Source organism: Trachinotus anak, unplaced genomic scaffold, assembly GCF_046630095.1.
Source record: "Trachinotus anak isolate AG129_WGS33_773 ecotype Australia unplaced genomic scaffold, CSIRO_AGI_Tana_v1 ptg000015l, whole genome shotgun sequence".
In the NCBI taxonomy this organism is placed as follows: domain Eukaryota; kingdom Metazoa; phylum Chordata; class Actinopteri; order Carangiformes; family Carangidae; genus Trachinotus; species Trachinotus anak.
In genome coordinates, this window is record NW_027273866.1 from 3,222,569 (window position 1) to 3,248,587 (window position 26,019).

Here is a 26,019-nt window from a genome sequence, read left to right on the forward strand (position 1 = left end):
ACTGGGTGTCATTATCGGGCTGAGTGACACAGTGAAGTGAGCTCACAGTTGTGGTGTTTATGACAGTGTAGTAAATGTTTTGTTATGGAATATCTTTTGGTATGGCAGATCATTTTGACCACTTACAGCTATTCAACCTCATGATGTATTAATATAATTTATGACAATCCACACTGCTGTTTTATTTTCCCAAATGTATTTTAGTCTTAATTCTTTTCATACATGTACACAAGAGTTTAAAAAAATGACGGAATAAATAAATGATTCTGAAAAGCTCAACAGAGTTAAAGGCCCAAAGCTATGGGCTGAAGGCACTGGAGCAGAGCAACACATTAAAACGAGTCCATCTACTTAGCAAGCCATTCAATCAACAAAGCAAAGTCTGCCAGTGAGAGGCCGGTGACTGCAGACTTGAGGAGCCAGACTGACCACATATTGGGATACTGAAGAGATTTAGAGTGGCCCAACTCTTCAAAAAAAAAAAAAAAAGAAAACTTCTCCTTTTCCAGTTCACTAGCCACACACACTGGGCCTTAAAGCCAAATCATCGAGGAGGGGGAGAGCTGAGAGGTCTTGGTGTCTGCCACTCTGTACTGCTACATAAAAAGAAGGTGAAGGATGCCGTGTGAGCAATTGGTTCCAATTGACAGAGGATTGGTCATGGTCAGCCTTCTGAGTGGAAATCCACGTGAGAATGTAGCATTTGGACCAGCAAGGGGCACAAGAGGCCAACAGTAGACAATAAGGGCACTCAGAGGAGTCTGGCTGCTATGGAATAGTGGGGCACAATCTTCTCTGCTTTAACCCTTCATTGGCTAGTTATTCATTCAACTTAATACACTGAGGTGGAGCTTATGTAGCAGAAATGTAACAGAGTTAGTGAGTACCTCACCATAGTTAAAGGTAAAATTATAGCAAACTGTGGAGAAGTTGATGAAACTCAGTGCATCTCCTCAAAGATCGTCCATATAATTAAGTAAAGATAAAGGTCCCTGACAATTGTGTTATAGCAAGATCAAAATCAAATACTTAATGTTCTACATTAATTGAGTTAAAGCACCTCTGCAACCTCAAGAGGCGACCCAACCATTACCACCCTTGTGACTTTTTCACCAATTAGGCAGGTCCTGCTCACTGAATGAGACAGGCTGCTTTTAAAGACTCAGAGGTCCAGAGGGTCAGTGCTCAATCACAGTCTGGTTGGAGAGGCTGTGTGTTTGAACTAGCCACTAGCTGGCAGGGCGGGGATGGGTTCAAAAGAGGTGGGGGTGAGTGATTGGTTGGGGTAAGGACTCCTGCCAGTTCTAAAAGAGGAGCCTTTTGTAGCCAAAACACTGCCCAGAGCAGCCTGGCCTTTCAGAGCCCAGCCACCCTGCTCCTCCAGGCCCACAACAGCTGATGACAAGGTCCCAGCTGCTAATTATCCGGCTGATGGAGAGTCACTGAAGTGGGACTGTCAGAGCGAGGGGTGGCCCTTGTGTCTGCAATGGGATAAATCTGGGGGAGGGTGAAGGTTGTGGGATAAAAGAAGTTGGACTACAGGGGCAGGTATTTCTTTTTTTAAATATCCATCAACAAAATCAACTTCTGCCAGTCAAAGTTTGCACATTGTGATCTGTCCTGAGTTAAACCAAAATATTTAACCTTTACATATGAATATTAGATAACATGTAAAATCTATAAACAATTTCTTTTTTTTTTCACTCCTGCAAAAACAAGATTGTAACAAATGAATTTAATGGGGTCACATATCCAGTCTGGATGACTGAATATACTTGACAGGGTCCTCAGTCACATTACTAAGTAGTGAACTCTGCATCTTTCCACAAAGCGACTCTTTATGGACCCATACTACAGCATCATCTGGCCAGAGGACACTGGAGCAGTACCTGTTGAATTCCATATGAAGTACTCTTTGGATTGCAGTTCTCGGGCTGAAAACAAGACAGAGTATTTCTTTACTTCCAGAAAATGTGGAAATAGCAAAAAGATTGTGACACAAAACATTGTAAGCTTACCTGCTACAATCCGTGGTTTGGCAGAAGAGTAAACCTGCACTGAATGCTGGTCCACACAGCATCCAGACAGTGTCATGTCAGGCACCTTGAAATACAGCTGTGAAGATGACGGTGGATGTGTTAATCACTTTACAAACTAATGATAATAGATAAATTGCTGCAACATGCTGCAGCTGTAAATGAACAAATCTGATCATGTATCATGAGTCCTAAAATTAATATGGTCAATACATTAAGAACACACACATCATTTTTCTGACCCATGTTTTCGCTGTAACATCACCAGACATATGAACTTACTTTGATGTAGGCTGTAAGTTCTGTGCAGAGGGGGTCAGTAGGTCCTGGTGTTGGCCCAGAGAAGGTGATCCTGCCCTCCATTGTGACTTCACGAGATTTAGGGAACTTTTGTCCTACATATGAGTGAGGGAAATCTACTCTTTAGTTTCTTTTTTCAAATACACGGCTGCGGTAAATGTGTCTTTTTTTTTTACAATCAGGCTAAGGAGCACTGCACCTACCCAGGGTCCAGACCAGCAGGTTCTTCTCCTTTGAAACATCCAGTTGTCCAGAGCTCACCTTGACATCCACAACACCCATCTGATCCCTACACAAGACACATGCGGCCCACATGCAGACATAATCACAATTATTAGAAACCATGCTGAACTTTGTGGTACTTTTCAGTTCTGAAAATTTTCATCAGTGAAATCATGATTTCAACCACATTCATCTGTGTTTTAAATGGAAATACTAACACAGAGGCAAGTAATGAAAGCAGATTGGTTATCTTGATTGGACCATTTTTAAAATTAGAGCGTTTCAGCAGAAAAATCTGCTTATATAATAAATGCTAAAAGGGTGTTTCTATGTAATGTTTGAGAATATTTTATCACATGGTTGTTTGAGATCTGGTCACTGGGTTGTTTCTTGAGTGTTGGAACACCAATTTATTCATCTAAGGCAAGTTATTTTGTGCAATGTACTGAGACCAGTGCAGGCGTTTTGGAAATAAACTGTGCAGTTTAAATGAGGATCCAGGAAGGTTCTGTTAAACATTACACAGGCCGATGTGAGAGACCATAAAACAATTATAAATTCTCAGTTAAAGCATATATTATAAACATATATTATAAAGATTAAACTAAATGCTCTGATCAAAGAGACCTTTATTTCTTATTAGATGACATGGATCATGGGGCACCAAACCTCTTTGCTCTAACAGGAAAGACACACCTGTGAGTTCTCAGATCAAAAATATTTTTGTCCTCTTGCGCTGTTTACCTGTTAAAGAAGGGCAGATGTGCTTCACAGTATTCAAAGCTATTCTTCACACTTTCATGAAGTTTGAGGGTTACTGACACGCGCAGCTGGTTCTCTTCTTCCTTCAGTTGATAGGATCCAAGGATAGGGGGGACAGGAACCTGTTGATAACGTTGGAAAAGTCACTTAACATAGCAATGCTAATGTGAGGAATTAGAAGTATGTAAGTAGGAGCTGTATGTCACATCTCTACCTGAGATGTGTAGCTGCATAGTCTGAAAGGCTCAAGAGGAGGGGAGAAGGGGAACTTATACGGCCCAGAGAAAGCTGAGCCATCATAGTTATCTACGCTGCTGGCAGTCAGGATACTAGAATCCAGTGAGGTGACGCAGGGATGGACCAGGATGTCCTGCAGCGGAGAACCATTTGGTGGCAGTGTGAGGGTCACTGTCACATTTGGGAGCACTCCTTCCACTTCACACTTTTGAGAGATGGGGGATAAATATGTGGAAAAAAAGGAAAAGTTAGTAAATAGCAAAAGATTTATAACATTATTTGCTTTCCTTTCCACTGTGCACTTACTTTGCATGTCACCGTGCCATAAACATCCCAGAGGTCCTGTCTGCTCCGGTTACCATACTGCATGGAGCGTACTGTTTCCATCAGTGCTACGTTTACAACAGCCCGACCGCGGTGGAGCCCTGTCTTCCAGGCTGGCTGCTTCTGGTTCCCAGCAGGTGTGGACACTGTGGGCATAGAAGGTGCCCCCAGTACTGGCACATCCAGGGGTGTGCCAAGTGGACAGACCTGCAGGAGTACAGAGGGCAGCATTGCCAGGCGAGAGACCAGCCCCTCACTATCAGGTTTACTCCCTGAGCCAAGGAGGAAAGTTTGCAGGCCTTTCAGGAACGTGAGGCCCTGAGAGACAGACAGCAGGTTGGCCAGGGGTGGCCGTGGCTCAGGAGGGGCATCCACTAAAGACAGGCAAGCCAGGATAAGAGGCCCTTGTGAGATGGCCAACACCGGCCAAAGCGTTCCCTTTCCAGGACCATCCACGTGAAGCTCCAGGGCTGGTGACCGCTGGCGATGAAGGCAATCATCTCTGAGAGCCACATAAGGCTTGTCTGAGTCTGAAAGGCCCAGCTCAGTGAGCAGGAGCTGCAGCACAGTGCTTTCCTCTGGGACTGCTACATATGAGGAACCTGCCAGGCGCTTTGCACGGTGCTCCACAGTGGAGAACCTCCTGTTGGAGGAGAGACAAGACAATATAACACACAGCAGGCTGCAAGCAGTGTGACAGCAGAGGTTTTAGGATACGAGACCGCTGCTCCAGACTAGCCTAGACTCCAGAGTATTGAAGTTAACGGGAAGTGTAAGTATTAGATAAAATACCTTGAAAAGCGTATCGACACATTTTCTCCCTTCTCGTGAGAAATAATCCACAAAGCACGCACGGTCATTTGTCCAACTGCACTGAAGTCCTCAAACTATGGAAAATTCTGACTTACAACATATTAATGATCACATATTGTCATGCGTTTGCTGAATTCGTATGTTCCTGACTCTGTTCGTGTGAATTTCACTAACGCAGCAACCAACTTCCTGCTGGTGTTTCATGTGACAACAATCACCAATCAGCCGACATACGCGCCTGCGCACTTGCAAGCAGCTATCCCACCCTACTCTCCCATACAGGAAGCTGGACTGCTAACCAGCTAGCTGTCAACAAAGGGCAAAACTGTACCAAATCAGCAAATCGATGTGGAAGCCGGCGGTATTGCCGACTCTGAGCTCCTTCTCTTGAACTTCATTTCACTACGCCGCCAGCCGATCCTTGAACATGGCGACAACTGCTCAGCTGTTCGAGGTAAAGTGACCGGAGCTGTGTTAGCTGTCAGGTTAGCTAGGCTGCTAACTATCGTTAACGGTAGCTTAACGGTACCGTCTGTATTTATCATCTCAGTGTGTAATTAAGGATTAATAATGATTCAAACGACTGGGAAGGTGTGGGCTTCATGTCGTAAAAACATAGAAAGAAAATAGGTGGGCTACTGTTCATTTTGAAGTGTTTATAATTCGAGGAAATAGCAATGTTATTGGCTGTAAGTATACGTTGTAGCGTTAACGTTTTACCAGTTACCCCAGGTTGTGTGCTTTTACCATCGCTTTAATAACTTAAGTGTTTTGCTGATCATATTTAGCGGTAACCATCAGCACACCCATTACTTTCTCTCCCCAGGAGCCCTTTGATGCAGATGAGTACATTGAAAGGTTGGCATGGAGGACTCCTGGAGGAGGCTCCAAAGGAGGAGCTGAGGCATTTGACCCCAAAAGGTACAGTAGAAGCTTCTTGATGACATCTGCAGCACACATCTCAAATGCCCATGAATGTGAGGCAGTGGCTCACTGTGATCTCATACCCCAGGTTTTAACCTTGACTTTAGTGACAGTGCCAATGTGACACCTGCCCACTAAATACAATTATGCACTCTATTAGATTAAAAACAACACATTGCTGTTACCCTGTCAAGAGTATTGTTTTGCACAATCAAAATGAAAAACAGACAGATAATTTTCTGTATAAAATTCTCTCACATGCATTGAACTTTATTTCTTGTTTGTAAATTTAGCTGAAATACTAATATGACAAGTTCAGTTCTTAGAGAGATGCTTTATTTGTGAATTTATTATATTATAACTTATTAATATGCAACATAGCTTTTCTACTCCTGCCCACTGCCATGTGTAATCATCTCCTTAACAATACAACATCTTGGTGTGACTTAATACTGTCCTCCTGACCTATTCCACAATGGCTGATTAGATGCTGACAGCAGGCCACGTGATGCTAACAAACTTCTGAAGGCATCAATTGCAAAGATGCCCCTTTTTGAATTTAGTTTCAGAAAACAATTAGCTATATCTTACATTGCAAATCTTTTTAATATATATTATGATTTGTTCATTTACAGCTGCCAGTATCAACTAGTGAAATACTCAGAGTGAAACTGAGTTAGTCCTTTTTCACTTATGAAAGCTCATCTTGGTCTCCTCTATGCTCATTTAATGTTTTTGATGGTTGGGTTGAAGAAAAACTGGATATGTATGTGTCTAGGATTTTTTTTCATAGTATTTTCGCTGCTTGTTGTTGTGTTTACACTTGGGGACCAAGTTACATCTCGTAAGCAAAAATGCCATAACAGTTTAACTGTACTATAGATCCATCCTGCCTTATCTACTTCCTTCACAAAACTGTTGCCACCACCTCCTCGGAAGCTCTTAGCGAGGAGTTGAAGACAACATATCTGTGGAGGCCACCATACTGTGAGTCACCAGCCAGGGAATGAGTGTCTATTGGGAAGGGATGGGAGATGTCTTTAAGCTGTAGCCATTGCTGAGGGAATTAGTCAAGAGATTATACACTCATCATTTTGGGATGTTTCCTACTCTGTGAAATGTGGTGCTGACTTAGAACATTTGCTCTGCAGTCCTGATGACACTTAAAATGCAGCTGACGAAGCTGCTAGTTCCCAGAGCTTCTTAAGTCTGGGCACCCAGGAATTAAGCATCCGGTGCTATTCTGTATCTATTAACTATAACTGTGAGGTCAGTGGGACAGATTTAACCTTGTGGTCTGCAATTACTCTTCAAGAGTAAGAGCAATGTTTGTGTGTTTTACCTGATGTTTGTTGAGGATTTACTGCATCTACATACCTTCTCTCATCTGTGTTAGGCTTTTGGAGGAGTTTGAGAACCACATAGAGGAGCTGAAGCAACTGGATGAGAGGATCCAGCGGCGAGTGGAAAAGCTTGAGCATCAGTGTCATCGTGAGGCCAAGGAATTTGCACACAAAGTGCAAGACTTGCAGAGAAGCAACCAGGTGTGTTGTGAGGTCAAATATAACCAGTAAGTTTTATTATTTTATGTCGCAGAATTTCCTCATCTTTACTTCACATCTCCACTGTTCTGTATCAATCCAGGTGGCCTTTCAGCATTTCCAAGAGCTCGATGAGCATATCAGCTATGTGGCCACCAAGGTTTGTCACCTAGGCGACCAGCTTGAGGGGGTGAACACACCCCGGCAGAGGGCCGTGGAGGCTCAGCGTCTGATGACCTATTTCAATGAGTTCTTGGATGGAGACCTACGCAGTGACGTCTTCAACAACCCAGACAAGGTGAGTATGCAGTACACGTTCCTCCCATTCACTTCAGCGGAGGTGTGCGTGTGTGACCATTGACGAGGAGCCCTGCTGTGATACTGCTGGAGGTGAGAATGAACAGGATTAGGAGGTAAACCATCCATATTAATTTGTCAAGTTTATCCCTTTAGTTGGATCCCTCGGCTAATTTGGATTAATAAACTGTCATTTGCTGTCTGACAATAGCTGGCTGATTGACTCGCATGGATGTCAACATGCTCATGTCAACCCTAATTGCATTTACAGTAGGTTGTCTGGGAGCAAGAATTTAGTTGGTCCTCAGCTTTGTGTCGCATTACAGCAGCAAAGAGCTTGTGGCATGATGGTACATGTAAGGGCGGCGATAACATGGATGCTTGGAGATGGGATGCACACTTTGACATAGCTCCTGCCTACACAGAGGCCATGTTGATGTTAGACAAGTGACCCCTGAAAGTTGGATTTTGCAGTTCTGTAAGTGACAACGAGAGACTGGGATGCTTTAGATTAATTCCTGTTAGTGGGAACGTCATTAGTGGATGCAGAGCAATGAGTCTTGGGGTCAATCCCAGAGACGAGAGCTGGAGATGGAGCTGGTTTTCTGGAGAGGCATGCAGAAATATCTGGCCAGATTCCTTTTCCTGAGCATACCTCCAGACGAGGGGGAAAGAGGAAAGCTGCAAGTGAATAGCTGAAGGGGGGTGGCTTTGCTAATCCTTCTGAAAGGGAGGGCTGGGCCGCCAGCGTGGAGACAAGTGCTGCTAAACCCTGACTGCAGGGAGACGGCTACATTACTTACATGGGATTTAGCTAATCTTAGCTGGGGGACAGATACTTAGAAAACCTTCGCCGAGCAGAAAGGCTGGATCCTCCTCACGGGAGCAGAGTAATGATGTTAGCTGAGGCAGGCATCTGCGGGAACAGAGGAGTTGCGGACGGCGGGCCTTTCGTGGGTCTGGGGCTTTTTCAGCCAGCGTGTATGTCAGGAGGGGCGGGGGGAGGGGGGTTCTCGACAGGGTCCCCTTTTTTAGACAGATATCCCTGGCCGGACAGATTATTGAAGGCGATTTAGACTCCTGTGGGATTACAGCCCATTCAGAAAAGGCATGCCAATAAAGAGTTGGATGTGCTGCTAAGTCAGGACTGCTGCTGTTGCTGCTGCCGATGCCCAGGTGAGCGCAGCCTGTCTGTTATCAGCTCCCTGTTCAACATGGGGAGGTGGAGGAGGGCTTCTCTAAGATGATGATCCCCCAAGTGGAGACACTGCCGGCGGCCTGCCCGCTTTCTGTCTGGATGTCCACCTCTCATGGTTCTGTCGTGCTCTCTCTCTTCTTCCCTCACCTGACATCTCTCTCTCTCTCTCTGACACACACACACTCCCTCACTCACTCACTCACTCACTCTCTCTCTCTCTCTCTCTCTCTCTCTCTCTCGCCTTCAGATTAAGGAGGCTGCTGATATCATTCAGAAGCTGCATCTCATTGCCCAGGAGCTGCCATTCGACAGGTGAGTCAGGCATCCTGGAGGCAGCTTTAGACAAGAGCACTGTCTAACAAGGGGAAGGTGGTGTATTAGTGATGTTGACTATTCCTCACAATGTAAGCCCATCACAGAAAGTATTGAAGCATTTAAACTAAGTATAATTATGTTTGTAGAAATAAAATGTACTTTAACTTTTGACATTAATAGTGGGATGTTATTTGCAATTGTCTCCTGGATGATTTATTATGTTTTCCTCTGACAGATTTGCAGATGTCAAGGCGAAAATTGCTAGTAAGTTTGTTACAAAACTCATTATGCACTGTTATCTGCACTGCAAAGTCCCTGAAAAACACAATAAAAGTTAGCTACAAATGATTATTTATATAAAATATTTTTTGCATTTCTTTGTGTTTGATTGCATTTGTATCCAGGTAAGTACCATGACCTGGAGAGACAGTTAATCCAGGAGTTCACCGCTGCCCAGCGCAGGGGTGAGATTGGACGTATGCGGGAGGTTGCAGCAGTTCTATTACATTTCAAGGTGACATGGAAGAATCATATTTGTTGTCTACATTAGATTTTTGTATATATTTGAGATAATATTTCGTCTTTTTAAGTCTTGAGAGTGATAATTGAAATGGTCACTTGATTTATACATGTTGTACTGTACTAACTCGTTTTCAGTTAAAAGTAACTCCTGTGTCTTTTTGTACAAGGGCTATGCACATTGTGTGGACGTCTATATCAAGCAGTGTCAGGAGGTGAGTGTAAAAAGTTCCTCTTGTAAATCATATTTCACTTTTTTGGGGCAGGTAATATCAACAGTCTCTTGATTAACCTTGTTTTGTCTCCCTAGGGGGCCTACCTGAGGAATGATGTGTTTGAGGATACTGCAGTCCTCTGCCAGAGGGTCAACAAGCAGGTGGGCGAGGTCTTCAGCAGCCCAGAGACTGTCATGGCCAAACTCATCCAGAACATCTTCGAGAACAAATTACAGGTATTTCTACTGCTTCTCATTTGCTGAGTGTTATGTCGATGTTCCTCATCTGTCATGTCATATTTGACTGGCTCTGCGTCTGCAGGCCCACGTTAAGGAAAAACTGGATGGGACTCGACACTCTGATGTGGAACAGTACCTCAAGAACCTCTATGACCTTTACACCAGGTAATTAACTTGTTCACCTATTCTTTTATTCATGTACCGTTTACACAGTTGCCTTTATGCTTTCATTTTTACACACTTTTCTTTACACATTGACCAGGACAACAGCACTGGCCACGAAGCTAACAGAGTTCAACCTGGGCTCAGACAAGCACACTTTTCTGTCCAAGCTGATAAAGAGCATTTTCTCCTCCTACCTGGAAAGTTACATTGACATGGAGAGGGAATACCTTCGCACTCGAGGTGCCATGATTCTGCAGCGATACTATGACTCAAAGAATCACCAGAAACGCCCAATTGGCACTGGCAGGTCAGACACTGGTTTTCATTGCCGGATCAGGCTTATTTTATTTGAAAGTCTCTTATACAAAATAATGAAATTTAATGTACAAAAATAATTTCAATCTACATCCTTTTACAGTATTCAAGAGCTGAAAGAGCGGATCAGACAGCGCACCAACCTTCCCTTGGGCCCTAGTATTGACACTCATGGTGAGACCTTTCTGTCCCCAGAGCTGGTTGTTAACCTGCTGCAGGAGACACGTCACGCCTTTGAGAGATGCCACAGGGTAAGGCTACTCTGCTTTGGAAAGTCTTCAAAGTCTTTTTGAGAAAAGCACTTTAGAAATAATTATGTGTCATCTTTATTTCTGTTTGGGGTGACACAGCTTTCAGATCCCTCTGACCTGCCCAAGAACGCCTTCTCAATTTTCCTGCTGCTGGTTGACCATCTCTGTGTGGAACACATTGACTATGCCCTGGAGATTGGCCTCTCAGGTACAACCAACTGAGCTCATTTCAGCCATAATGTCGACATGCTGTCTATATGTTACTGTGCTGTGTGTGCTTTGTAGAACCCAAAGACCAGCTTTAGCCACACCCACCTGCCACAACCTAAAACATGAGACAACTATACCTAACTATGCCTCCAGGTAGACCGTGTCTAGAACAGAACAAAATACACAATAAAGAAAAAAATAGTAAGTAGTGGACTGGGTTAGTGTTAAATAGATCCATATTTCTGTCTATGTTTATACACAAATTCCTCCCATCCTCACAAAATAAAGCTGAATTTCTTGACCGGCTGTGGAAGATCCTTTGAGATGCCACATCCTCATCAGCCTCTTGTAGCTTTTTGGTCTTGAAACATGAACTTGACAATGCAGCATATGAGATAAAACCTTCAAGCCCGTTCCCCTTCAAGCCACATCCAAATCAGTGATGCCACCACCGCAGTTGTTTTGCCTTTGACACCTGAAGGAAAACCTGCTGCTGTGGCATCACTTATTGCAGTCAGTTACATGTGCCTACCACTGTCTATAGCCTTTCACTCTGTCAGGGACTAGATGCTTGTTGCTATGGACACCATTCATCGCTGTAACCAACAGATTTTGTGGTAGTTAACAATTGTACAAAACACACAAAAAAGATAAATATCCAAGTTACCTCACTGTGAAGCAGGTTGTGTGTCTGGCATTTCTTTACATTGTGTATGTGGCTGTATAATAAGGAGACAGCTTATCATTTTCAGGCAGCTACAGTGGAACTAAACATGTATTTGGTATCTTCCAGTGGTTGATTCATAAGGTACATTCTGCATTAAAGGCATGCTTTACTCATGTCACCATGCTTTGATTACTTTCTCCTCACTGTCTGATGCTGAAGCGGAGCATTACTGTGAATGAGAATCTCTGTTTCATGTATTGTATTTCTGTAATGTCGACAACAGCAGATTTCTGCTCTTTGTGAATCATACTGATGTATCCTTATACCTTCCCTTTGGTTTATTGTGTGGATTTTTTCTCCCTCTCTTTTATCTACAGCGATTCCTTCAGCAGATGCCAAGAATGCCAACCTGTACTTCCTGGACGTGGTTCAACAGGCAAATTCAATCTTCCACTTGTTTGACAAGCAGTTTAATGACCAGCTAATGCCTCTAATAAGGTAAGTTTAGGGTTAAAATCATATGTATTCCAGAGTATTCGCCTCTGACCTATCTGTCATTTTTAGATAAAAGGGAGTCCTCTCATTATACCTTTCTAAAATCTCTTCCCAGCTCATCTCCAAAATTGGCGGAGTGTCTGCACAAAAAGAAAGAGGTGATTGAACAGATGGAAGTGAAACTGGACACAGGAATTGACAGGTCAGTATGTTTATAACAGGTGTCAAAGTCCTGTCATGTGAGATGTGTTTTATCTTTTATATGTGAAAACTACAATCCTTAATGGAACAACAAATGGTCGTTAAAACGGCATTTTGTTTATATTTCTCGGCTACACATAGAACACTAAACTGCATGGTGGGGCAAATGAAGCACATCTTGGCAACAGAGCAGAAGAAGACTGACTTCAGGCCTGAGGACGAGAACAACGTCATGATCCAGTACACTACAGTAAGACACACAAGTCCTCCGCCTCTGAGCTCACATGCAAAACAAAACAAATCAGCAAATGCAACTTGCAAATCATTTACAGCACATGTGTTTGTCTTGTTCTTAGACTCAGTTCTTAAATATTGAAAGTTTCTGAATTTGCCTTTGGTGTCCATCAGTTGTTTTGCCAGCATCTTCTACATGTTTCCCTGTGTGTATTCCTCCCCGGCAGGCGTGCTCCAAGGTATGTGCCTATGTCAGTCGGCAGGTGGAGCACGTGCGGAAGTCCATGGATGGCAAAAATGTGGACACAGTGCTGACGGAGTTGGGTGTGCGTTTCCACCGACTCATCCATGAGCACCTACAGCAGTACAGCTACAGCTCGATGGGAGGCATGCTGGCCATCTGCGACGTGGCTGAATACCGACGATGCGCCAAGGACTTCAGGGTGAGCGGGGGGGCATAGGTCCAGGATACACTGGTCACAGGGCAAAGCACGACTCTTCCTGCAAAGGCTCTACCTGTGTTTGTTATTAAATAAACTGCTCAGGCCAATCTAGGTAAATGTTCTTAGCCTTTGCTAATAAGATAGACAGCAACTACGGATTATTTTCATCATCAAGATATGTTTTTTTTTTTTTTTTGGTTTTTTTTTTTGAGCAGTTACTTTCTTTGATTATTTATGTAGTCTATAAAATATGAAAAAGAGACAAATTGCACTGTGAATTCCACGAGCCTGAAGTATTATTGGCTTCTTATTTTGTGACAACAGCTGTTATAACAGGGAATTGTTTTGTAATTACATGATATGGAAAATCTGCAAATTCTCACCTAGGGGACCCTGAAACCCACAAATATTTGATAATTTTATTTGATAAATTAATTAAATTTATCAATAAGTTATAAAAATTCTTGTTGATGAATTTTCTGTTGATCAACTAATCAGTTAATGGATTAATCCTCTCTTTATGTCTAAAGGATGGCAAAAACGTGTTTTTCAAGCACTGAGGGTACAGAGATATTGATATTAGATTTGATGGGTACATTTGAACATAATACATTTTTATGCCTCCTCATGTCCTTCTAGTGCACAAAAGTTACAATACAAAGAAAGGGGTGATTTCTCATTTAGAGCCACTGTCATGACAGCCTTGCATGTGTGCTTGTAGTGACTTGAAGGTTGTGTTTTCGTGACTCTGTCCTCCAGGTCCCTCTGGTGCTGCAGCTCTTTGACACACTCCACGCCCTCTGTAACCTCCTGGTGGTTGCCCCTGACAACCTGAAGCAGGTCTGTTCAGGTGAGCAGCTCACCAATCTGGACCGGAACCTTCTGCACGCCTTTGTCCAGCTCAGAGTGGACTACCGTTCAGCCAGACTGGGCCGACACTTCAGTTAGTGAAAGATTCACTTTGCTGCCCTCCGTCCAGTAACCCAAGCTTTGATGAGATAATGCACCTTGAAGATACCCATCCCTGCGTGAAAGAATGCATCGGTCTGGGCCCAGCATACAGACTTTACTGGGATTGCTTTGTACATGATGGAGACAGAGGCTACTACTCCTTGAATGTGGGAAATGTGCATTTTACCATTTATTTCTCCAAGCTGAAGAAATTTAAATATCTATTGACTTAAGAATTAATTTGTTTTTAAATACTAATCCATCACCAAGCCTCATGACTATGATTTCTCACATATTCTAAGTAAACGGACAACATTGAATTCTGTGCTTAAGAAAAAAGGAAATTTTTTTTGATTGTGCCAAATATATAAATTTAGTGGCTGCACTTGTGCGCAAGAATAGACCCTAAAGCTGCTGTAAAGGGAGACTGTCAACAATCACACAGTTAAGTCAAACATCAGGCCTGCAGTAGTACTGTCTTTTGGGAACAGCTTCCCTTTGTAATGAACTGTAGAGAACATAGACAGCCTGACCAAGCATGAGATAGAGCTCTGTCTGGATAAGAGAGACACATGACCACCTCTCTAACCTCTGGGCTTAGACCACAAAGTACAGGTCAAGAGGCCATCACAGAGAACTGCGATCTGAACTATAAACAGGTCTGAGACCCTCTCTGGAGATTTGGGTGGTCCCTCCTTAAACTCAGATGACTGGTGTGATGGGTCACTGAGTATGTGTCACTGTAATTGCACAGATCAACACTTGCTCATCCAGCGGCGCACACAGTCCAAAGACATTGCTGACTGGATCTGCAATGTTTCTGGGTCAGGAGACTTTGAAATGTTGACCTCTGCTGATTAAGGAAACAAACTAGAGGGGACTTCTTCACACAGGGCTTATTGGAGGTTCACAGTCACTGTCTTCTGCACTAAGGCAGAAGACAGATCATGTCCCTCATGCCTGAAAATGTCTCCTACACAAAGCTGCTCCCACTGTACTGCTGTTTACCTTAATTAGTGACTCATTAAAAAGATGTTGCATTTTGGTATTGTCCCTCCTCTCAATATCCTTCATAAATGTGGAGCTGTGAATCAAAAGTTCCTGCAGTTCTCTCGCGAATGTCACTTTCAAAGTGAGATGAAACAGTCTTCCTTTCTATAGAAGTCATCAAGTATTCATGGGAATTCTTGCCACTAGAGTAAAGTTCTTTCTTAGACTTCAGGAAGTGAGCGGAGCCAGAGGGGATTAGATATCTACGAGTTGATGAATTGTGTGCAGTAGTCATGGACTGGGGGAGAGCTAGGGAGATAGAGACGCCTGAGAGCTCAGTTCCAGCTCCGGCTGGTTAGTGTTGTGTAGAAGGTACACACAGTGCTGTGCAAGTTCAAACAACATAATTAATTAGGTTAATATTAATATTATCAATGCCACATAAATTCAATTCTCTCAGCCCTAATCACAACTGGATAGCTTGTAAAAATTATTTTGTTAGGCCCTGATGCAAACAGTGAGTCTTTTCCAAACATTTGAAAACTATTTGTTTTTGCGGCGATTAATGTACGCGCTGCAGGAAGGGGTTGGGGGAGAGGAGCCGGGCCAGCGACGATAACTGGTGTGGAGACGAAGGCAGAGGCACAGCCTGGCCCCAGGGACTCCCGGCACAGGCACATGGAAGAGGGGGAGGGATGTGTTTTTTGGGGTGGGTGTTTGAGCAGGTGGAGGGGATTAGTAATACTGTCAACACTGGAGAGCTGGATAAGACTGTCCTCTCTTACTCGTCAGTTTGAGCAGCTCTTGCATACACATTCAGACACATAAAGACGCCAACACATACAAACACAGGGGCGTCAGGACAGGAGAGGGAAACTTGTCTGTGGTTGAACTGACCATGGATCTGTTGTTCATATTCCACCTTTGAGTCTGCTTCTTGTTAAGAGTTTTACTCATCCACATCCAACAACCAACACCGCTCAATAAGCACCTGTAGTATGCTGCATTTCTCCCAGTCATTCAGATACTAGGAAACCTGCTTATATCAGTGTTCAGCTTTGAATTAGTACTTGTAAACGTGACCCCGATCAACGCACCCACAGTATCAATCTGTATTGTGATGCTCTTTGCTCTGCACAGTACCCTTTTGAACCTTTAAACAGGAAAATACCACAGACAGATTAACCTAACAATGAGTTTTTAAGCTACAACGAGGCCGCAACCCAAATGTTTTGAAGATATAAAAAAGTGCAAATCACCTGATTTTTAGATTTAAATGGAACCTTCTAAATAGGACTCTCTGGGTGTAAAAACACTCCAGCCTCCATATTCAAGTTAAAATTGAAAATTAAGACCTCTGCAACTGACTCCTGTCTTGCCCTGACCACAACCCCCCGTCATTTCTTCACCCTTGCACATTCATCTCCCTCTCTTCTCCTCCCCTGCCAAATCATCAACCATACTTTCCTGTTTGTCCACTCTTTCTGCACACCCAGTTTGTCCTCTCAACATCCCACAAATCCTTGCTTTCGGCACGTTGCTGCTACCCCAAATAGGCCGGCCCTCCCTCTGCCTCCTGGAGCACTGACAATAAAGCATTACAGCAGTCAATCCATGTCAACAACAGCTTTGCTTAATTCCTGCTAAACACGTTTAAACTAAATCTTCACCTAATGATGCATAATGATTTGCTCTTTAGTGTGCTGGCGGCTCATATCAATTTCGGTGGTTTATTTTACCCACCATCAGAAAGATGACTCAGGTGGTCTCGCTGTAGCAGGCTGGGATGGTATTAAGGATCCCCCATGTTTGAAATTAGTCACATAATTTCTAATGCACACACTACACTGTGTGTGTGTTGTTCTCGTACAGGTCACGTCACCCGAGTTTCACATGCAGGTAGGTCTCATTGGCTCTTAACTATTTTCAAACATAACAAAAGGCACTTATAAATCATACAACAGATGTGAAATGTTTAATCTTTAAGTGAGAAACTCCATAATACAAATCATGAAAATAATGTACGTGTGTAAACTGGATCCACCGAAAGCATTTTGTGGTCATTTTCAAATGTATTCTTTAGGATTTCTCTGTGAGAGACTTTCATGGTGTGGGCAGGCTGCCAGGCTCTCTGATGTGATGCAGATGTTGCCCTGGCCTTGACCTCCTGCCCATACGATGCTGGGGCCAAAATGGCACAGGTGCCGCACCACCTTCAGTCATGGGCAGCCGGGAGCTGCACTGTGCAGGATGTGAACAGTGCCAACTCTCATCCTTTGCTCACTTTTCTCATTATCACGAAACTCCCTTGATTCCTGCAATCATACACCGCTGTCCTTTTGATGATGCTAAACTAGTGTGTTTCTCCTTTTCTCCCTCCCACCCTCACCCACACCTCCTCTCCTATAAAAACACTATTAATTCTCTGCCATTGTGGAGTGTTTTCCAGTGCTATTTCCTGGCCCGATGCCTTGTGCCTTGCTCTCTCTTGGCTGGGTTTGTCTGGTTGACTGCTCCACAGGAACAGACTGGCACTCTAGCTGAGGGCTCCAGGGTCTGCACACACAATCCACTAAATATGTCTCTGTGTGAGAAGCTGCACTTAAATATGAAGAAAGACTCCAGATTACAATATATCAAGTGAGTTTTATAAAATATTATTTTACTTTATCATGTACCAATAATATGTTTAATTAATAACATTTGTATTATTAGTAGTAGTGGTATTGGTATTGGAATAATTAGAAGTACAAAATGCATCTTTCCCTTCTTATTATAATAAGGATGCATGCTTAAATACATGCAACACATACCACTGACTGACAAATTGGCAAATGTAGCACGAGTACAGTGCACATAAAAATGCATACAGTATAGACTACATATTAAAACCACAGTGACAGTATAAAGAACAAATTGATTCTGATGGTTGAGGGACTTCAGTGCTTAACGCATTCACTCACAGGGCAAACAAACATCTGTTACATTTGTAAGGCCTATGGCCCTCCTAACCCACTGATGTTGAACCAAGCCTGCACATATGCCAGAGAAACAAATGAGGTCTCTCTCTCCTCCACTGAAGATGAAACACTGCATCACCAAAGCATGTGCATTTGTCTAATCAAGCTTTTGCCTCTGGCTACATTGAATGTAAATGAATAGGCTTGTGTGTGCCAGCCTCTATTTCTGTTCAGACTGGCTGGTGTTTGATGATGAAATGGTGCAGTGAACATCAGACAGAAGGGGGCACTAGTGCTCCAGTGTTGCTCTCCTCCCCTGTGGAGCCCTCTCTTCCTCAGAGCTCCTCACAATGGGGATCTGCCTGTGGGGGGAAATGTTGCTTTTTTAGGTCTGTGAGCCCATATCCCTTAATCCCCAGCCATGATTGACAATCATGATTTAGGGTATATGGTGTCCCATTCTAATCCACGAGCAATGATTTCATTTGCATACCTTCCGTACGTGGCCTCATTTTAGAGGAAACGGCTGCCTTTGTAAGTGATACAGAAAGAGAGAGGGAGAAAGCCGAAGAGAGTGAGAGCGAGATAGAGAATAAGGAGGAGAAAGAGAATGGATGGGGGAATGTTTGTGTTTTTTCCTTCTTCTTTTTTTGCCAGAAGGAAGATGATAGCGGTCTCCATGCCTAACCAAACCTTGCCGTGTATATGCCTTTCTTCTGCAGCACTTTCCCCTGACACACAGTCACATACACACAATGCATGTGCATATGCAAACTCTCAAGCACAGTCACAAGTACATTCAGAAATGTAAAGATGAGGCAAGAACACAGAGGAACACACAGAGATGCTCCCTCACACGATGCAAAACTAAATTGCTATTTGCTCATTTTATAACCAAGTCAGGCTTAATTATAATCATGGGAGTTTGGGAGTTACCGTATAATCTCTAGAAGGTATTAAGAATTACCCAGAGCACACCACAGTGAAAAAGAAACAAATACAAATACGTACAATTATTTCCCAGTCATAACACCCAGGGGAGTCGGAATCAAATAATGCTCAGTGTTTGGTATGCCCACAGAGACCATTCATCCTCGCTTTTATCTACTGAGGAAGTGGAACACAAATGAAACACTGGATAAAAGGTCAAAAGGGTAAATGCAATGTAGAGGTACAACATTATAAAAATATACAAAGTAAGATGAATTTATTTTAACCACAGATATAATCTAACACTGAATCTTCTTTTCTACTTTGAGTGTTTCATTGTAATTTGCTTTGGTTATAATTAATTATATGTTGCCTGTCTTTTAGACTTAAGGATAATGTGAGTAATTTTAAATAATGGGTAAATATATATAAAAACCAAATTCCACCACTTTTTAGTAGTTTGGTAGTTAAGCACTTTGGTTTGTCTGTTGTTCTCAGGTCCAAAAATGTTCTCTTTATTTAATTGCAGTATATCAATACTGAATTTGGAATTATACTATAACTTGCAATTATATTTTCAATTTTTCTGTTAGTAGAAAAAAAGTTATTTGTGTAGAAATGAAAATTTCATATACTCAGAGGGCATTATTTAGGTGCAGGGTGTGAGGTAACACTACAATTACTAATAATAAATACCAATCTAATTTCAGTATAATTTTAGTACAACTTTACCCTCTGACCTTTAGTTGACATCCAAAAGTTCATAAAGATACCAAATATATTAGTATTTGATAAAATGGTGCACAAAATATCTATAACATTTCAACTTGTTAAAATGGTACATATGTAAAAGTATTATCTAGATGAACTGTGTAGTGATACATAGTGTAAATGAAAAGATGGAACCAAGTGATGCAGGATCTATACATGTGAAATTGTCAGTGTTGAATAAGATGGTTTTAATAACATAGCTGCTTGGGGAAAAAAACAAAAGCAGAAAACTGTATGTTAAGGGGTTAAACCTCATGATTTAACAAAAGATTACATTAAATGCACACATTTACATGCACACATCCATCCACACTTAAAATATTCTAATAAATATGCTGTCATTTTCAAAGCAAATGTCAAATATCCCCTTCGATATTCATCTCCTTTTGATTCCCCTGAGGCAGCACCACCAAGGTTATGCTTACAACAGAAGGAAGAGATAGTGAGGGATCCTCTCTAATCACCACCACATATTTCACCACCCATCCATCCATCCATTCCTCCTTCTTTCCTTTCTGACTGAGCCTGGTCAGGTCTCTGTGACAGAGGACTCCCCTTTGGAACAATAACAGTCTGATAATCTCCTCTTATCTCCAGTGTGTTTAGTGCCTGGTTAACAGGCTGTCTATGTGATGGGTGTCTCTCCACGCTTCCACTATAGGGGAATGATCGTGTCATCATGAACCTGAAAAAAAAAAAAAAAAAAAAAAGAGGAGTACTTCAGTGAATGAAGGCTTCAGTAGAGCAGGGCGGTAAAAAAACAGAAACTGAAATTAAGCAGAGAAAATGTAATCTTATAGCATATTTTTGAGTATGAGTTACACAAAAACAAATAATGTAGGAGATTCATTTGGGAACTAATGGATAAATTAAATGCATGAGGTGCCACAAAACTTTTCTGTTTCTCTGAAATCTAGCATGACAATGAGGACAGGTGTATGGACAGAGCTGTGTGTGTCTGCCTGTCCTGAGTTTCCTCCTCCTCTGGCCTCACCCAGCCCAGTTCTCATCCAGGATGTCAGTGTGGGAGGTGGTGTGAGATTAGGTTGCCCGAGGATGTGAGCACTTGAGCATCGCACCCATCATCCCACCTCCATGGGCCATCCCACCCTCTCTACAATTAGCGCTGTTTACCAGGCCTGGCCTAATTGATTCCCTCTCTTTATCTTTTTACCTCCTTAATTTTGTTATTAAGTGTGCGGGAGAGGCGCGAAAGCTCCTCTTTTTCCCATTTTGAGAAATTATACTCTTGTACTTGATCCAGCTAACAGGATTTTCTTAAATTACTTTATAAAAGACCATCTTTTAACTTTCTTCTTTCTCTCTCTATCCATTCATTAGCAGGTCTGCCTCAAGGCCTGCTCACATCAATTTCCTGGGTTAAAGTTACAAACTTAGGCAGCTCAGCTCGACGCTCACGGTGGTTTGCGGACGAGAGGGGGTGGCTGGGGGTGGAATGGGGACGAATTATTAATTTATGAAGTATTAGAAAAATAAAGAGATTGAATTAAGAGTATTGGTCCTCTGTTATCCAGCATGGCTAGCCTCAGGGACTTACTGTGGTGGAGGACATTATGCAAATGCTCCCCCTCTCTCTCTCATAGCCTGCTATCATCCATGCTCTCTTCCTCCCTCCCTCTTTTACCCTTTCTCTCTCCCTCTCTCTCTCTCTCTTTAGCAGTCAATCTCTGCCCTCCTATAATCTTTCTCTCTCTGTTTCTGTCTCTTTAATCTTCATCAGTCAACAGAGACAGTAAAGAGAGAGTGTCTCCTCCAACTCGCTATTCTCTCCTCTCTCCAAAGTGTTGGTTCCCAAAATCTACAACAGCGAAATTAAAGGTCAGGAGGAGGAGGAGGGATCCTCCTCACCCACTGTTCCTCATGAAATTCAAGGTTTTAAGATGCTAGATAGGAACCTTAACATCCTCTATCACTGTGTCAGCAGTGAGGTGCATAGATATACTTAAAGTGGCGTTAGCTGTGGATATGATCAATAGGGTTGATCAGCTGGAGTCCTGAGAGGTGGCACTTGAGGCAGCGGGATCTTCACTTTCCAAGCATATATACCAGGTTTTGGCAAGGAAGAAGAATATGAGAAATTTAAAAAAAACAAAAAAAGAAAAAAACAAACAAACAATATCTTAACTTTTTTAAAACTGTTTTTTAAACTGTCCACTGTGAAGTTTGGATGAGGTAGGAAGGGTTAATAAAGGAGGTTTGTTTACACATTATGACACTGACACCAAGGTGAACAAATTGCAATATTCATGCTTTTTTTATCATGTGTGTGTATCAATGGTCTGTGGTATTATAAACTGAAGACAAAATTTTAAACGCAAGTGAAACAGTGTATTAAAGAATAACAAAGATATGAACACTGAATACATTTTGAATGGATCCACTTACTTACACTCTTACACACACTCCTGCATACGTGCCAGATACACAGTCATGTACACATACAGGTACATACACACAGACACAGTCTGTCTCATCTGTTCTGTTGCTTTTATTCTAAATCTGTTGCAGCAATTGTTGCAAATCTGTTGCCGTTTTTTTTTAACCTAAGCAGTCTAACCATGTAGGGTCTGCAAATTATCCTCAGTTACTTATTTAACAGTCCTTGTTAAGTAAACTAACAAATAAAATAAACAACCACAGAGACAGTGTAGAAGAAAAAAAACATCAAGATGAGAAAATGACTCCTAAATTCCCTCATTTTTCACAATACAGCTGTAATCCAATCTCCATATCTGTCTATTGATTTTAGGATTCTCCTCAAAGTAGATGATTAAGCCTATAAAACACCACAAGATACTGAGTGTTTTCTTATTCAAGACCGGCAAGTAAAGCCAGGTTAAATGCACTCATCATCCATGATCCATAAAAATCCAGATAACCCAAGCTGTCAAGCAAAACTTTGGTCAATATTGATGTTTATTCAAGAAGGCTGATGAGGCCTGAGTCCAGTTAATTAGGCCTTAATGCAGGAGGAAGAAGATGAAGAAGATGACTGGGTAGGCTGGATGATAAGAGGAGGATGGCCAAAGGGGGGGGCGGAGAGGAAGAAGAGGAGGAGAAGGAGGAGGGCAGTGAGGCATGGTGTCAGTAACAAGGCCAGTAATCTTACAGCAGGAGGGGGAGAGGTTCCCAGCAGCACCGGTGGCATCCTGCTCTAGCGGCGTACATGGCACTAGGGGCAGAACAGACAGGTTTGATGTTAGCAAATATTAGCTTTGTGCAGGACGTGGGTGTATTCTCTTTGACACCCTCATTGCATATTCAGAGACAGATGTTTCCGAGGAGGAGGAAGAGGAGGTGGGGGAAGGTGGGTGGCTGAATGAAAGGCCTGAGATGGCAGAGTTGCTCTCGGAGGAGCAAGTAATTGGCCCCTCGACAGTAGCGGCGACAGAGAGAGGCACTTACACACACATATATACACACAAACACACACACACACACACACCCCTTTCCCCTCGCTCATCTCCTCTGCCTCTCTTCCCAGATCTGATAAAGGTAAACGTGTAGCAAATTTGTCATTTGATGAGGGAGGATTTCCACAAACAGAGCTGACATGATGAGCCTGTGATCTGCCTGTATGAGAGTCAGCAGGGGCCCAGGCAGGCAGAGATCTCAATCCTCCCTCTGCCTCTTCCCCCCTCTCGCTCTGTGCCTCTCTCTTCCTCGCATACTGTCACACACACACACACACACACACACACACACACACACACACACACACACACACACACACACACTTGGCAGTGTTCACACTGAGCTTCAGTCTCAGTAATTGCTGCCTGCCATCCATATCTTTCCCCTTCTATGTCTCTGAGTCCCTCACTCTGCTGCTGTCTATCTCTCCTCCTCAGAGACATCCTCCTCTCCTTTTTCCCGTTTCCTCTTTTCTCCATCAAATAAAGGGCCCGGCCCTCGCCTCAGCATCACACTCAATTTCTGACTCTTTTACTTATCTCTGGGCTCCATGCCTGCAGACTGCTCAATTATCCACACTCACCTAGCGTCTACTTCTTCTCGCCCATGCAAAGAAATAAAAAAAAAAAAGTCAAATATTTCCAATGCCATATTGACGAGTTAAAGGGGTTAATGGTCAAGAGCTCAGTCGTAGACATGAGCTGAGCGATACAGTTGCAACACACTCAGGTGATAACAGCCCCAGCGGAATAATACAGGGATTTGTGTGCAGGTTTTGGGGGGACTGGTATCAGATGGCTTCAGAAGGACTAAGTTAAATGAAGTTTAGTGGCGATGGCCCATTCAGGCTCCTCAGCCAGAATCTGACCTCCATTACCACAATCATTCTCACGACAGTAACCCCTCCATAGAGATTATGAACACATTCTTTCAAAACGATCACAAGACTCTTCTCTGACCATAAAAACACATCTTCCCCATCCCACCACACTAAATTGTTCTGCACTTCTGCAATCCTATTCTCGGACGTGTACCCCCTCCCTCCATCCCTCTCTACTTCTTTTTCTGAGTCTTTTCCTCTCCATCTGATTTGAGAAGGAGTCACTGGGTTTGAGCTTTTACACTCAGAGGTAATGGTCCTGCCTCTGCCTAGTCCCATGACTCTAATCCTGAGACTCGGGACCCGAGCTACTGCTCTCCTCAATGCTGCCTGTTCAATGCCCCTCTGTCTCTCTCTGAACTGCCTCAGCTGACGTTAACCCTTTACCACAATTTAAGAATGCAAATGAGTAGTTTAGCTCCAGTAAAGGTGACAGGGCTAAAGTAAATTCTAAAGCAAATACATTTAATGGACCATTAAGATTTATTGCAGCTTGGGTCTTATTTTCATAGTTCTGGCCATCATTCCTCTCCGTGATAAGACGATTGTACAAAGTCAAAGTTCAACTTTTTGGGAAACGTATTTTTCTCTTTATAGCCATGAACTCCACTGTCACATGTGTATGCTAAATATGAAGCTAGAGCACTCAGTTAACTTAGCATAGTTTATCTCAGCAAAAGACTAGAAACAAGGAAAAAAGCTAGTTTGACTCTGTCCAAAGTTGAAAAGGAAACCCACCTACCAGTACCTATAAAGCTCACGGTTGACAGGTCATGTTAAATCTGTGATCTAAGAAAGTGAAAACGTCGCTAAAAGTCTGATCTTCCAGTCCAGATGTGTTTTTAACCAACTTCAGGTATGTCCAGGTTGCAATTCAACATTTTTTCAAACTCATTTGGGAGAGAAAACAAAGGTAAACAGTCAACTTATTACCGAAACTGTCTGAATCACAGTTTACAGATCAATTTTCTGGTTCATCTTTTGACATACTGTACTTGCCCTAAATGTGCACACGAGTCAGGTTGTGCTGATTTTAAAGTTATTATTTTTTGGGCTTTTTATGCCTTTATTATAGTTAAGTGGAGACTGACAGGAAAGGGGGTAGAGAGGGGAATGAGAAAGAGTCGGACCGATCGGGAGTCGAACCGGTGCCCGCCTGCTAAGAGCGTCTTTGACGCCCAAATGGTATGCGCCCTAACCACTCGACTACCGGGCCGCCCCAGGTTGTGCTGATTTTAACTATACTACCCAAGATCTCAAAATTGCCTCAAAAGGGCTTTTGCAATCTATACAGCATACAGCGTCCTCTATCTTTACACCCTTGACTTGAGTTAAGACAGACACATCATGGAAAAAGAGGAAGAAACTTCACGTAGAGCAACAGAGAAGAGATCCCTCTTTAGCGCAGACAGACTGTCAATAGCTGCCATATTTACAGAGAAGAAAGAATCCAACCTTTTCTCTTCTATAACCAATTCCCATACGTCGACTTGACTCTTAGAGAGAGTACCAATCCAAAACTAGTGCTCCCCTCTTCTCAAATTATATATTGGTATAGATCACTGTGTAGAATCACTCTGTGGTGACAAAAGCTTAATGGATGTTTTCAGTTCAGTCAGTATCAGCACATATACCATTCCATCAAGACTGTCCTCCTGTAAAAATCAAGAACAGATAACTATGGGCTTGTTAGCTGTGCAAGCAGCTATGTTTTATTGTTGGACGACCTCTAGTGGCTGTAGGAATTGTGGCGGGAGCAGAGGAGGAAGTTGGCTAACATCGTTTGGAGCAATGAAATCTGCTTTACGAGGAGGTTGGGTCGACAAAACACAGGACTCGACTGTCTCACGCAGGAGACTGCTGTTCGTTTTCCGTGCAAAGCCAATAGTCAAAGTTGTTTCTATTAACTACGACCGTTCCATGACCTTAATAGCATGTTTACTTTTATGACCATGACAAAAAAGATCCTCTAACCTTGAGGAAGTACCCATTTTAACCCAAACCATGATCTTGTCCTAAACCTAACCAAATAGTTTTTGTGCCAAAATCCAATCAAACTGTGGCCGTTTCTCAACGTTACCCATGTGTTCATTATTGTCACCACGACGACACAGATCTGCCTGCCGCTGGTACTCACCTATAGGTCATATCTGAGGGTATGGACAAGCAACCTCTTGGG

The 26,019-nt window shown here is 42.8% G+C and overlaps 2 protein-coding genes across 2 annotated transcripts; one reads left to right on the forward strand and one right to left on the reverse strand.

Moving 5' to 3' along the window:
* Nucleotides 1-394: 394 nt before the first annotated feature.
* Nucleotides 395-4,920, reverse strand: ap5m1 (adaptor related protein complex 5 subunit mu 1). Its single transcript, XM_071498031.1, has 8 exons — nucleotides 4,674-4,920; nucleotides 3,864-4,524; nucleotides 3,535-3,762; nucleotides 3,303-3,442; nucleotides 2,540-2,625; nucleotides 2,319-2,431; nucleotides 2,019-2,115; nucleotides 395-1,934 (listed from the first exon to the last, which is right to left on the reverse strand). Exons 1-8 carry the CDS (start codon nucleotides 4,739-4,741, stop codon nucleotides 1,852-1,854), a joined length of 1,476 nt encoding a protein of 491 aa, XP_071354132.1. The 5' UTR covers nucleotides 4,742-4,920; the 3' UTR covers nucleotides 395-1,851.
* Nucleotides 4,921-4,937: 17 nt separating this feature from the next.
* Nucleotides 4,938-14,919, forward strand: exoc5 (exocyst complex component 5). The gene is made up of 18 exons (XM_071498030.1): nucleotides 4,938-5,148; nucleotides 5,521-5,615; nucleotides 7,015-7,162; nucleotides 7,263-7,457; nucleotides 8,902-8,966; nucleotides 9,205-9,233; nucleotides 9,374-9,483; nucleotides 9,659-9,703; nucleotides 9,799-9,939; nucleotides 10,025-10,107; nucleotides 10,205-10,414; nucleotides 10,526-10,673; nucleotides 10,773-10,881; nucleotides 11,928-12,048; nucleotides 12,161-12,247; nucleotides 12,388-12,496; nucleotides 12,708-12,923; nucleotides 13,683-14,919. Exons 1-18 carry the CDS (start codon nucleotides 5,122-5,124, stop codon nucleotides 13,869-13,871), a joined length of 2,127 nt encoding a protein of 708 aa, XP_071354131.1. The 5' UTR covers nucleotides 4,938-5,121; the 3' UTR covers nucleotides 13,872-14,919.
* Nucleotides 14,920-26,019: the final 11,100 nt, after the last annotated feature.